This window comes from Barbus barbus (genome assembly GCF_936440315.1).
Source record: "Barbus barbus genome assembly, chromosome: 22".
In the NCBI taxonomy this organism is placed as follows: Eukaryota; Metazoa; Chordata; class Actinopteri; order Cypriniformes; family Cyprinidae; genus Barbus; species Barbus barbus.
Genome location: NC_136750.1, coordinates 25,990,415 through 26,004,537, shown reverse-complemented (window position 1 = coordinate 26,004,537; position 14,123 = coordinate 25,990,415). Strand labels below are relative to the sequence as shown.

At 37.3% G+C, this 14,123-nt stretch overlaps 1 protein-coding gene across 2 annotated transcripts in view; it reads right to left on the bottom strand.

The window, feature by feature from the left end:
• Positions 1–13,621, bottom strand: part of LOC306888415 (FERM domain-containing protein 4A-like) — a 76,498-nt gene extending 62,877 nt beyond the window's left edge. For both annotated transcript variants that reach the window (XM_079446685.1, XM_079446686.1), the window contains exon 1: positions 13,035–13,621. In XM_079446685.1, the coding sequence (XP_079302811.1) occupies positions 13,035–13,127 (93 nt within the window). In that variant the 5' untranslated portion in view covers positions 13,128–13,621. The remainder of the gene's footprint in view (positions 1–13,034) is intronic.
• Positions 13,622–14,123: the final 502 nt, after the last annotated feature.

The following is a 14,123-nucleotide window of genomic DNA, read 5'->3' as shown; positions in this document are numbered from 1 at the left end:
TGTATAGATGTGGAAAGAATGCATTAGAAAGCCCCTCCTCATCTCCTGAATGTGCCACAATGTATGTTCATCATATTTACTAGCCATGCTAAAGCCATTAACATCACATTGTACGTATGTATGTGGTTTTACAGACAATAACAGCACTGCAGACACTGAGAACACCCTCTGGTCAAACTCAAAGGTCATTTTGGGTGGTCTCTGTGAGATTAGCTCATAGGTTACACAGGGTTATTGTTTTCTTTTTGCAATCTTGAGATTCAAATGGACATTTCTATGGTCAAGCTTAACATGAAAAGGGTCAAAAGTCACCTGGCTCTTCATCTGCACAAAGAAGACTACAGACTTTTGAAGTATATTTAATCTAAATATGACATTTAAAAAAACTAATCATTATATATCATATAAATCATTAGTGGGCAAAATATTCCTTTAAATTACACAAATGTCACAAAAATATAATGTAAAAAATATATAAACCTTTACAATTTAAAGCAAACAATATGAAAATATATTCATAAATTTGTAAATAAAGAAATATTTACAAATGTATATTAATTTGTATATATATATATATATATCGTATATATACCTTTTTACAGTATATTCTATTCTGTATGTTGTATACATTGTTCATATATAATGGAATTTACATTATACTCCAAAATACATCTAAGAATATCATGTTTATAAAATAACATGATAATACCATGGTTATGCAAAGCACCCCGTGAGAAATGTCTAGCTTTATTCATTTCTGTCGGCTCTGTTTCTATAGCAGCATCCTGTTATACATCAGCCTTGGAACAGATAAAAACTTAGTTGTCATTTCTTCAGGTATGTCACAGCGAGATGGAAAATCTGAGATTCGCTCTGCTGTGTTCTGTTCACACAGGAAGGTAGGAGAGACACAACCTGAATACTGATCTCTCTCACACATACAGATAGATGGAAGTGTAGACTCCTGTGGAGAGCGGTTTTCACGACCGTGAGACAGTGTGTGACTCAAGCCCTTAGAAACCACCATAGAAACACTAATACGCTTTATAGCTCACAACACAACATGATTATGGCATGAATTCAAAAAGGATGACAAAACAACCTCTAGAGTTTTACATTTTTTAGGTGAAATGTGAATGGCACCTGTCCATGTAAAACTCCCTTCAGTAATGCTAGGGTGTTGTGGATGGTTCCAAGGGTGTTGCTATGCGGTTCTGTCTCACAATTCTGATTTAAATTGGGCCAATCTACATTTTTGTAACTGACATTAAACAATTATGACAAGTGTAGAAGAAAACTAATTAGATGACTACTCTAAGCAGTTTATGCAACCGGCCCCTGGTCACTACATACAGCTAAAGTCTCTCTTTTTACTCATTTTATTGCGTAAAGTGAAATTATAAATCAGATTTAAGGTATTATTTTTGTGCAAACAACCAGTACAAGACGAATTACCGTACATGTGAAAGTACTTTGGATTAGAAGTTTATTCAAATCACAAAATATTTTTACGTAAAAATATAAATAAATACATTGAATTAAAAATTATATTTTATTTAGAATATAAATGATTATTTATTTGATATATTTCAAAAAGCAAACTACACTAAATAAATATACAATATTCAATATTAAAATACATAGTTACTAAATATTCATTTATTTTACAATATTATAAGTGAGATTTAAGGTATCATTCATGTCTGTACAAACAGTGAGAGACATGTAAAAATATTCAAGTATGTGCAAAAAATACTGTACTAGTGATATTGGATATAAAATGTTTGATATAAAAACATTTTTAGTAAAAAATAGATTGTATTTAGATTGATAAATAAATATTTATTTTTTATATTTTAAAACTACAATGTATTTATTCTTATTTATTTTAATACAATTTTATATCTAATTATTTTATCTATTATATATTTACTATTTACATCTACTAAATATACTATTTATTTATTATATATATTATATTTGTATTTTAATAAAAATATTAAATATAAGTAAATTATTAAACATGTAGACAGACAGATAGACAAGACATAGATAGATAGATAGATAGATAGATAGATAGATAGATAGATAGATAGATAGATAGATAGATAGATAGATAGATAGATAGATAGATAGATAGACTCATATTATATTCCTCACTCTAGTAATTTTTAAGGAGGTGGTCATCAATAGATTGTTGAAAATTACGCAAAGTGACCAATTCTGTTCATACCTGGTAGACGGCTCGGACCAGGATGTCAGGAGCTCTGATATGTGTGTGCCTCAATCTTCTTAGGGCAGCCGAGGTCACATCCCATAATGCACTGTGCCTCACACACATACTCTCTCCCAGACTCAGAAGCATCGTCTCCATGACTGACAAGCACACAGGTACACAGGTGTGTGTTCCAATAATCCCCTCTCAGCACAGGTGTGTGTGGGAGAAAACGTCCCCAGGTAACGCTGCTCTCCTTTTTGCGTTCTCCTCTTTCGTTTTCTCATCCCTTCTTCCTTTAATCCTCAGAAATGCCCCATGGGAGACTGTGACTTCTGTGTGACTCACATCTCGTCTTCCAAATGAATTCGGTCTCACTGGTCTCTATCCCTCCACTGCAGGACAAATTCCCAGAATAACAGCTCTCGGTTCACCCAACACAAACATTCCCACAAATAGAGAACTATTGGTCTCTCTCTGTTGTTCTCTCTCTCCTTCTCTCTCCCTCTCCCCTACTTGTTTGTTTGTTTTAAAGCAACAGTCCCAGAAAAGGGCATTGAGGGGTTGATGCTCTGAGACGCCCATCTAGGGCAGAGTGAAGGACAGTTGTCCCTCCCCACAGGACGGATCCTGCTCGGGTTCATCAGCCCCGGGCGACTGAAGAGATACCTGATATGTGTGTCTCAGCTTTCCCAGTGTGGCAGGGCAGCAGACAGCGCTACTCACGGGAGTTCAAAACTCGTTTTTCCATAAACAGTTGGGATGACGTCCAGATTCCAGAGTTTTGGAGTGGGACATGCCGTTTGTGTCAGTGTTCTCAGGGCACCAAGCACCCAATCCAGATCCAGTTCCTTAACTAAAGACTACCTGACAAATATTTACCTGCAAACCCCTCCAACATCCCCCAAAAAAAAGTACTATTTAAGGGTTTGTTCAAATCACTAACCCTAATAGTAATATAAATAATAAAATCAATTTACATTTTATCTTTTTGAAATACAGTAATACTATGGTTTTAGATGAATGAATTAATAAATATAGTTTTTTATAAATACATAAATGTTATTTTAAATTAAATTAATTCATAAACACTTCATGCACTGCTTGAAATAATTCAGATCATTAGCCTTAAGTATGAGCAATAGTATTAGTGAAATAAATAAGATTTACATAGATAAATTTATATAATAAAATATTTTTTGGACACAATAATTGATGCTTTTAAACATGAAGCTAATAAAACAAAGCACGCTTTCAACTGTAAAATACAGATAAAATGAATTGGCTAATCTTATATGATTTTTAGCTGGTTGAAGCTTGTTATTTATAGTCGTTTGCTGGTCGAAGAAAGTTTGGTAGTGGATAAACTGGACTTGAAGGTCATGGGGTCAGGATTAAACTGGTTAGTGTTGGTTAGCAAGTCGGTGGGGACTTGGCTGACCAACTTCACCGTCTTGGGCTTTCATGAGCTCATTTTTTACAAGCAGGGATGTCAACTGTACATACTGGCAACTGTTCACTGCTGTATTTATGGTAATATACAAATTGTTTACTATTTAAGTATTTCATTTAAATGCCTTATTAGATTCCGTAAATACATTAAAAATGCCTTCTTTTAATTTTTGCTAATGGGTAACTCATGCATTCAGCCTAAACACCAGATACTGTGATTTACATTGCCTCTTATTTGAACACAGCACATTATTCTTTCTGCAATTCAACAGAAAGCCTTGGTCAATAGTAAGCAAAGTTGAACAGCGTCTGATCTTGATTAAAAATGCTTCCTGTCTTAGGGGAGATTTATAAGGTTTTCATATTGATGCTGGCGTAGCGTATGATCAAACTTGCACACATCAATACTGGATTTACCATGATCAATAAAAGATTTATCATGGTGGCCATAGGTTCAGCTAAAATGACATGCAGGTATTAAAAAAATAATGTAGTGTACAACAACAAAAACAAAACATGACTTTGTATTGCGGTATTAAATAAATAAATAAATAAATATTCTTAAAGTTTCATACTTTTTTTTTTTCAAATAAATTCCATATACATTTATTGATTTTACATTATTAACAATAACTCTGTGGCATTTTGTTACCATGGTGATACTCTAAGAATTTTTTGTGAACCACAAAGGCTACACATAAAGATTAAATGAAGTTCCCAAACGCAGGTTCGGGTGGAGCCTAATCATCCAGTCCTGTCAATCACCGCTACGACCGTATATAAGAAGCAGTCATTGGTCCGTTCCAGCAACAATTCTTCCGGCACCACCCCTTCTCCTCCTCTAAATTCCTCTCTTTTTTTCCTCCACACCTTACCATCATAGGAGGGGGTTCTTACTCAGAGCTCGAGCCGAGCCTCGGGTTCGAGCCTCCTTCGCGGACAGCAAGCCAAGTTTTGTTTACCATTATCTGGCAGGGCTGAATGTGCAGGCGAACTCGTGAACTAACACATTTCTAGAGTGCAGGCAAAAAAACGTTGGCTTTTACAATAGCAAAATCATATGATTACAGAGAGTATAATGACACTGTGTGACACCACACCTCATTCAGTCAGTCAGTGACAGCTGGAGTCTAATGAATGAGCACCGAAGCACATGCGTTTCTATTTGTGTTCATGCTGCTGTGGTACTAAAGGCCAAATACAGGGCTATAGAACCAGGACAGCTACAATAACTCATTCACGTTACTGTCCTGCCATTATGCAGCTCAACGCATATTGATTTGTGTACAATAAACCCAATGTGGAGTGTGATAGTACTATTGTAAAGCATAAATTTGAAAGTATTCATGGTGGTGCATGCTGGAGAGAGAGAAAGAGAATTCCTAAGAACCGTCTCAATAGCTTCAACTGAATGTTTAATGATCTGTTACAAAATGCAGATGTTTTTCCTTGAATTCTGTTCAATGTGAATGTGAAAAACAGATCCTTTGAAAAATACATGAATTTCACATTAAGCTGTATTTAATTTATGGGGTTTTGTTTAATGGAAATTATTGCATTCGAGGTCTGAAATTATCTCATGTGAAACACTGAGAGCACATCATGGTTTAGTCTAAAATGATGTCAAACCCGTGTGGGTTTTCTGGGAAATGTTGCCCAAAAAAGCACACCAAGATTTTTAAAAATGAGAAAACAAGTAGTTTGCACAAACAAAAGTTACATGTTGCTAGGGTGTGAATGTCCCTCACCCAAATTAATAAAATAAAATAAAGTTACGCATGGAATTCCTGTTTTTTCTCTGAAGGAAATGAGGACACAAAACCAGAAAACAAGTTGTCCAACAGTAAAGCAGCATGATGTCATAAATTGTGAAATATGCAGCGCCCTGCTTCTCCTGCTGTGTTCAATTGAAATGTTCAGAATTTGCGTTCCCTGATTCTTTCGAATATATGAGTCACCGGCTGCTGCTTCCTGAGGGGTGAGAATGTCATCTGCTGTCATTTAAATGTGTGAATGTGTGTGAGCGGCTATTGTGCACAGGAAGAGAATCAAATATTTAGAAATGGAGGTAGTTCTCAAACTTGTGTGTGTGAGCCGTCTATTTTGTGGAACCCTGGGAAATGCTGTGGTATTCAGTGATTTTACACACACTTAGACACACAAAAGACAGAAACCATATTAATCACACAGATGTCGACCATGTACGTTTCATACAAACACTATTTGTCCATTTAGATGTAAAAAACACTTAACAAATGTAGGTCACAATAAATGTGAAGGGAATCACAGTGAATTTGAGACCTCTGAAATGAGTGTCAAATTATTTTATAGCATCACTATATTTTTTTCTCATGTTTTTCTCATGCCACAATACATAGCTCTACATCATTCCCAAATTCTCCCTCTCCTTCTCTTTCTCACCCAAACACACCTCTGGCATCTTCAGTACCATGTGACAGAAGCCAAAAAGAGAAATAGAGTTGTGAAAGAGAGAGAGAAGGGGAGAGAGACTTGCTGTCCCAGTGCACCAGAGCTGTTTGAAGTTTATGTTCACGTGCATATGTATGTGAGAGCGTGCATGTGCATGCTGACCTATTTCATTCTGCATATAGGCTAATAAGTGTTTGCTCCTGAATCTTTCTGTGAGCATAAATATTTATGAGGATTATAATATAATAGCGCAAACCCACGAGAGCGCAGAGGAGGCGGCCGCACACACACATGCGCACACACTGAGCCGATGGAATTAAGCCTGGTGTAACTCCAATCCAAGGCCACCAGCAGAAAGCACATACATTTCCTCCCTAAACATCCAGGCGCACCATCACACACCCCCAGAATGGCATGAATAGACTATTGAGAGAGAAAGATGAGTCAAAATGTGTGTGTAATGCTCTATGACAGGCCTGTTCCAGCGCATGTGAAATGATCCATTCTCTACTCTTATTTTTAGCACAAAGCTCTGTACTTGTTCATATCTAAGAGACATTCGGGACATTTTGGGGGGTGGTGCATCCTGTTTTGGGGGACGAATGTGACCCCAGCTGACCCTGGGATCATGCACGGGTGTTTCTGGGAACAGAACATGAGACTTAATTGAAACCAGTAGACGTCAAGTTCACATAGAGTTTGGAGTCATTTAAAAAGCTTTATGTTCTCAGACATGCATGAGATTGGGTGTGTGTGTGTGTGTGTTTATGACTAGGCTGCATTCCAATTTAATTTTCAAAGTAGTCAGAACACACTTCATATCTTCCACACTGATATGAGGAAATGTGTGTGTGTTGAGCGTGTGGAGGAATTCAATTGTGATTGAATTCTATTCCTTCAGGGCAGCTGATATTGCAGCATTCACATGCTGAAGTCCGTGAGGGGTATATGCGCTTGTGTGCTTGAGTGTGTGTGTTATGGGATGTTTTTTTCTTCCCAAAGATCAGTTTGAGCTTGAGGGGATGTCTAAATGGAGAGGAAAACAATAAAAGTGATAGCAGTAGCTTAGTGTGTGCGTGTCTGTGTTGAGATTTCTTGAGGGCCCAAGTGGAGAAGCTAGTACATGATGATGTGACAAAGCTTTAAATGATCAATTTATCATCTAGATGTCATTAGTAAAGAATATTTTGACATTTACTTGGAAGGAATCTTCGACTCTGCCATGTCTAAGGCCACAAATGTACTTTACATGAGGATGCACTGTAGGCATGCTGTACATTCTTAAAATACATTAATGCCTTATGTTGGTAATCTTGCTGAGAAAACCAAACCCTGTTCTCAGAATCGACTGTGAAATCATATTCAGATCCACCCTACAGGAAGAATATTCTGCTACTTCCATTGCATCATGACTTTAAAAGGAAAGTCATGATGAAATCATTTACTCCCCCTCATGTCATTCCAAACCCATGACTTACTTTCTTATGTGGAACATAAAAGAAGATATTTTGAAGAATGTTGGCATCCAAACCAAAAAATATTATGGAAGTTAATGGGACCAGAAACTGGTCACCAGCATTCTTCAAAATATCTTCTTTTGGTAAATAAATGTTGACAGGATTTTCATTCATGACTTCTCAGTTGATTGTAATAAATGGGTGGGTTTAAGATGATTAATGATTTGAGAACTCAGTCTTCACTGGAAGATCAAAGTTATGACATTTTGATTAAAAGTCATGAGCTCAAAGATTTAAGAAATGAAACAAGCATGGATTAATAATTCACCATAAGACCAATGAGATGCTTTTAAAATACAGAAAGGTTGAATTTCCACTTTAAAGTACCCTAAGACGTTTTGCTGGTTTTATCTGGTCTAGGCTGGTCTCCCAATCTGGAAAAGATGGTCTTCATCTGAAAAACACTCAAAGTCCCTCTAAAACCAGTCGATAGACTAGCTTGACAAGGCTGGAAGACCAGCTAAGACAAGCAAACCATCTTAGGCTGGTTCAAGGTTGTTGTTTTTTTCCAGCTGGGAACAAATCTCAGTACTCATCGAGTTATGTTTCCTTCAAATGTGCCATTTAATCAGATTATGCAATTATTATAGTAGCTATGTATAAGAATAGCAACAATTTAGCAAACTTTAACTTGATCAGCAAATGTTTTGCAGCCATGTGAGTATTTGACCTGAAAGTACTTCTAGTAGAAATATTTACAAAATTCAGCAATGCATGAAATGCTTGCCAAAGCCAGCAGCATCTGCATTCGAATACTTGCGTAAAGTCTAGTCTTAATTAATAAACAGAATACAAATTATAGATATAGACAAAACACTCACACATTTCTACACATTTTTGATTACAGACACGGCACAATGCATTAGCAACTGTAAATGTGTTATTTTGGTGCATTTTAAAGGACGGCTGACGTTGCACAAGCTCAAGCACACACTTGCATATTAATCCACATTTTGTCTGCATCATGCCTGACCTGCTTCCTAATGGGAGGCAACAGAACGCTTAAATTTAACAAGCCTCAATTAGCACTCTGCTTTAGCCGAGAGTTAGCGTACTGCCCAGAGACAAACTCTACGGAGCACACAAAACAAGACCCAATTAAACACACACAGACGCGATTCCACCCAATGCATCAAAGCATCTCCAAGGAGAACCGCGGCGTTCCCCTAAACATCAAAGTAGAAAGGAACTGTTTTCCACAGCCAAACTGCTACTGTTGTTTCGCTGACAGCCTTGGATTGAAAATCTGGCTTCGAAAACTCTGCAAGTGGTCACACCATATTATAGCAGAGGAACATGCTGAGATAAATTTGTAACTCGACCTCAAAAGGACTCAAAAAGAGGAAACGAGGAGGAGGAGGAGAAGGAAGTGGGAAGCTGAAAGGACAGGAAATAGAACAGAAGAGCATGAAATGGTAAACGAATGACAGAAATACGTGGGTAAGTAAAAGAGTAGGGCAGATGGAGGAGGAATGAAGAAAAAGGGATGAGTGGAGGACGAAAGAGACAAAAAGAACAGGGCTTCTTTCATTTGTCTCAATCTAATGAAGCAGAACATATTTGTCTGTCACAAATGACCAACAAGCATAAAGATTTTACTCTTATGGAAAGCCCTCCAGCTACATGATTACATTAACCTTCAGTGAAGAAACATCTCATACGCAAACACACACGCAACTAAAGTTATGCACAAATTATTAGGAGTCTAATCATAACACTGAGTTGCATAAGGGTGAAATCCATCAAGAACATGTCCATGTCATATTTCACCCTGAAACCAAAAGACAAGGAGGCCTGTTGATGGGCCATTAAGATTTTGCACACTATATTCTGTGACAATTAAATGCATTTCCTTCCATCAATTCTTAACAATATAATGCATAAAAACAGTCATTTTTATCATTACTGCATTCAAGCAACAAATGTTATAATTATATATTTTAAAATATGTATATATTTTTATAATTTGATTATTTTTAATTTCATAATTAATTATAATTATATTTACTATTCAACATGTTTTTTGAAAGAAATTAATATTTGTTTTCAGCAAGGATACATAATTCTTTTTTAAAGTGACAGTAAATATATTGATAATTTTACAAAACATTTCTATCTCAAATAAATGCTCTTTTTGAACTTTTTATTCATCAAAAAACCCTGAAAGAAAAATCACGGTTTCCACAAAAATATTAAGCGGTACAACTCTTTTCAACATTGATAATAATATGATATTGAATATAATAATAATAATAATGTTTCTTAAGAACCAAATCAGCATATTAGAATGATTTCTGAAGGATCATGTGACACTGAAGACTGGAGTAATGATGCTGAAAATTCAGCTTTGCATCACAGGGATAAATTCTATTTTAAAATATTTAAAAATACAAAACAGTTATTTTAAATTGTAATAATATTTCACAATATTACTGTTTTTACTGTATATTTGATCAAATAAATGCAGCCTTGGTAAGCTTAAAAGTCTTCTTTCAAACACATATTAAAAAAAAATTTTTTTACAATGCAAATAGGCTTAATTTTCTTATTCAAAATATATATTATTTGCATGCTTACGCTGTAAAAAAGTCCTTATTGCCTTAGATGTTTAAGTATGATCAACTTGGTAGTCTTTTCAACTTAAATTGCATTAGACAGTTGAAACATGGACATGTTTTCATGAGAGTCACCCAAAACAACTTGTCCTCTCCTCTCTGGCTCTGTGATTATCCTGTGGTGTATGTCTGCTGTCTGTAGGAACTGTGAGTCAAAATCACTCAAACAGATGAAAATGAGAGATGGCAGAGCACAAACACAAAAGACAAGGGGAAGGAAAAAACAATGAGGTGAAAGAGGGGGGTTTGAGAAGCCTAGTAATCAGAGAAGGAGAATGAAGCCCTTGTTCCTTTGATTAAATCGCTTTGTCTGCTAATAGCAATGGTTATGCCTTATCAACCACTGCCGTCCCACAAAACCTCATCTGCCGTCCTCACAGGAAATCCCTAAATTACAACCGTGTTTCAAAAGAGCCAATCAACGCAACCCAGTGAGACTGACACACAACATACCACAGGCCTTTATTAAGACCAGCGCTGCCTCTTAAAGGCACGTAGCAGCCTAAAGACACATTCAAATGAGCTCAAGAAAATCGGAGTGAACTTCCATCATGTTTCATTAGTCTAGGGACCAGGTTTTGGGTGATTGGAAGCGTCATATTATTCAACTCATCAGTCAGAGTGATTTTGGTTGAATGAACCATTACGCTGCCTCGGTTGCACTCTGATTGACAGCTCATAATTGATGGTTAAACAGGATGGTAGACATCTGTACCCTAGTTATGACCCATATGGACATATGATAGATTAAACATGCCTTCTTGCAGACAGACAGCTGGAGAAATGGGAGAGAAAGTGCGAGAGAAGGCAAGAAATTGTGAGATGGAAGTTTATGAGAGTGGCAGACACTGCGCACACACACACACACACACACACACACACGCTTGCATGTGTGTTTACATAAATTACCTAAATATGTAAAATTATCAAACATTTTATACAATAAAATTATATAACAAATATTTTAATGTCATTTGAAGACAGATAAACAAATAAAAGAAAATAAAGTATATATTAAAATAAATTCCAAAAGCACAAAGATCTAAGACAGACTTTTTGGCCCACATTTATCTGACATGTTTCTACCAGCAGGACTTCAGATTAAGTTGCCAGTCTTTTTTAACTTATCTCAGCAGGTACAGTAGTATCTCAGATGTTCCTCCCCAGCTGGTCTGGGCCAAAACTAAGAAGCGTTAGTCTCGACTGCCATTTCCATTCTCTCCTGGAAAGTTCTTTCATATGCATTCAATGCAGAGGAGCCTGGCTATCAAGAATATCTCACATTAGTCACGGTAGAGTTTTGCGGCGTGTGCTAACGACATTCGTGCTAGATCAGTTAAGTGGTTGGATTCTGCTGCTTGCCGGCTCAGCGTTGCTGACAGTGGATGGAAGAGTGCTTTCTAAAGCTGCTTTCACAGTAATGAAGAACTACAGTGAATCTGAGTAACATGCACAAACACATTCACCTGCTCTCGCAGTGCTGGATACTGCAGGGAGTAAGTATTTCAAGTCAGTTTTGCACGTCAGTCTGCATGTACATGCATGTAGGCATCATGCCACAATGCAGTTAGAGCTAAGTGTCTATAATTTCTCAGCTCAAACTCCCGGCAGCTGAAGGGACGGAGAGAGAATGACAGCGAAGAGGAGGAGAGCTCTGCAAGGATGCAGTAAAAGTAACGTGCGTGAGGAAATCCTCTAATCAATAATTCACACAGCTATAATTACACACATCTGTCTCAGCGCAAAACGAGAGAAAGACATAATGTGTACTACAGCATTGTGAAATATTAAACACTTCTTGTAATTTTAGTGCACGTCGGGATTCAAATTGAGCATGAATGTAGGCCATTTCACCATTATGCAAAAAGATATACATTTTTAACATTCAATGTTCTTTTTATGTCATTTGAAGATTTATAGAAATTTTATAGAAGTGGTTGTTTTCTATGGCCAATATTGATCTGATGTCAAGAAAGTAGGGTGGCCTATAAATGTATATTACTGATATTATTGCATAATTTATATCGTAATTTATAATCAACATACACACACATATTTATATACCAATAGTTCTAAATATTATTTTTATTTAATGATTTTATATCCATCCATCCATCCATCCATCCAAATTATTTAAATTATTCATCATGAAAAGATAATTAAATATTAATAACTGATTATTAATCATTAATATGTATATATTTATAATTACATATAATATTTCAAAAATGAAATAAAATTAGCTGCACAGACAGGCAGACAGACAGACATGATCTCCATGATTATTAAATAATTATTTATTTTTATGGCACAAAGTGTCCACCCACATACATACGCATACAGAGATGCACAAACCCACATACAGAACGAAAGCAAACCTATGCGTACACACACACACATCTGTATGCACAGACCTTTTACCCTGTGGCAGCTGTATTTTGTCTGCTAACGTGATTCACATAACTGGGCAGGTTGCTGCGTGTTTTGGGGTAATGTTCACTTGATACCAGTATCTTCAGTGAACAAACACTATTACGCAACACTGTCATTCGAACTGTCACAGACCTCAGAAAGCCATAATCATGACAGTGACCCTCATAAGAGCCATATGAAGCATGAGAACAACACAGTTCACTGAGATTCCCTGTAAAGCACTAACGCAGGTGCACATCCATCATGCCAACACATAAATGGCTAATTATCTCCATTGTCTCCTCAGCTGCAGACAAACTAACACACAAGTGCCGCCACTGACACCCCTCAATAACCTTGAGCCAGCATTCAAAAACACACAAGACATCTTACCCTCTCCTCGCTAGTTCGCCTCAGCGTCCCCACAGGCAGCTTGAGGAGAAGCCTGCGGGTCCTACCGGGCGTTACAGCCGCCTGGACCACCATGGTGTGAGTGTGAGTGTCTGGTCCGCGAGCGTTCGGCGTCTGCTGTCCCGTCACAGACAGACGGGCTGTTCCTCTCTCTCGCTCCGTCTCCACGGCTCCCTAACACCAATTTTCCAGCCTGTCTCTCCTTGTTCTGCTTTTGAATGTGTTCGCACCTTCTTTGTTAGTGTTTCTTGCACTCTTTCTGTCCGTTTTGCCTCTGTTCCTGTGTCTTTCAGCAGTGGGCGTCCTCACCATGGTCTTCAGCCCATACTGTGTCGGCTTTCATACTGCTTCCTCAGGAGAAGCGCGTGTGAGTGAGTGAGAGCAGAAGGGAGGGAGTTTGTTGTCTCTCTCTCTTTCTCGGTCTCTGGAAGTAGCCGTGGAATGGCGTGTGCACTCCAGATACGTCAGCCTTGCTTCCTCCAGTCAAACTCAATTCAGGTCACTGGATTAATATGAGTATTATCACATACACACATGTGAGTCACATGACGCTGCACAAGAATGTATGCATGTGTTTATAAAGCAAAGCTGTGTTATATATGTCATTGTTTATGACGAGGGATAAAGCGTGTGTGTGTGTGTGTGTGTGCTGTAAAATATCCATTCTCCTGCTCAAACAGAATATCTGATGTTTTGCCATCTGCTGTTCAGATTAGCTGTAAATCCCATGGCTGCTTTCACCAGACAGACTACACACACACACACAAAGGGAAAATACCCTCAAGCTGCCAACAAGATTACACACTACGGATCGTTGCATGTGTGTAGGACATTATCGCCTGTATGTCCTAACAGGGACCATGTCTTGTTAAAAACTGCACTAAATGCCTGTCCGTCCTTCTCTGCTCTTCAGAACTCAATGAAGCAAGCAGAGGGCTACACTCTTAATAACTTTCCATTGCACTAAAGGTTCTTTATAGTGGAAAAAGGTTCTTTAGAATTTTAAAATGTTCTTCACACTAAGAAAATAAATCACGGTGGCACTGCTCAGGTGTAACTGAAGCCCAGGTT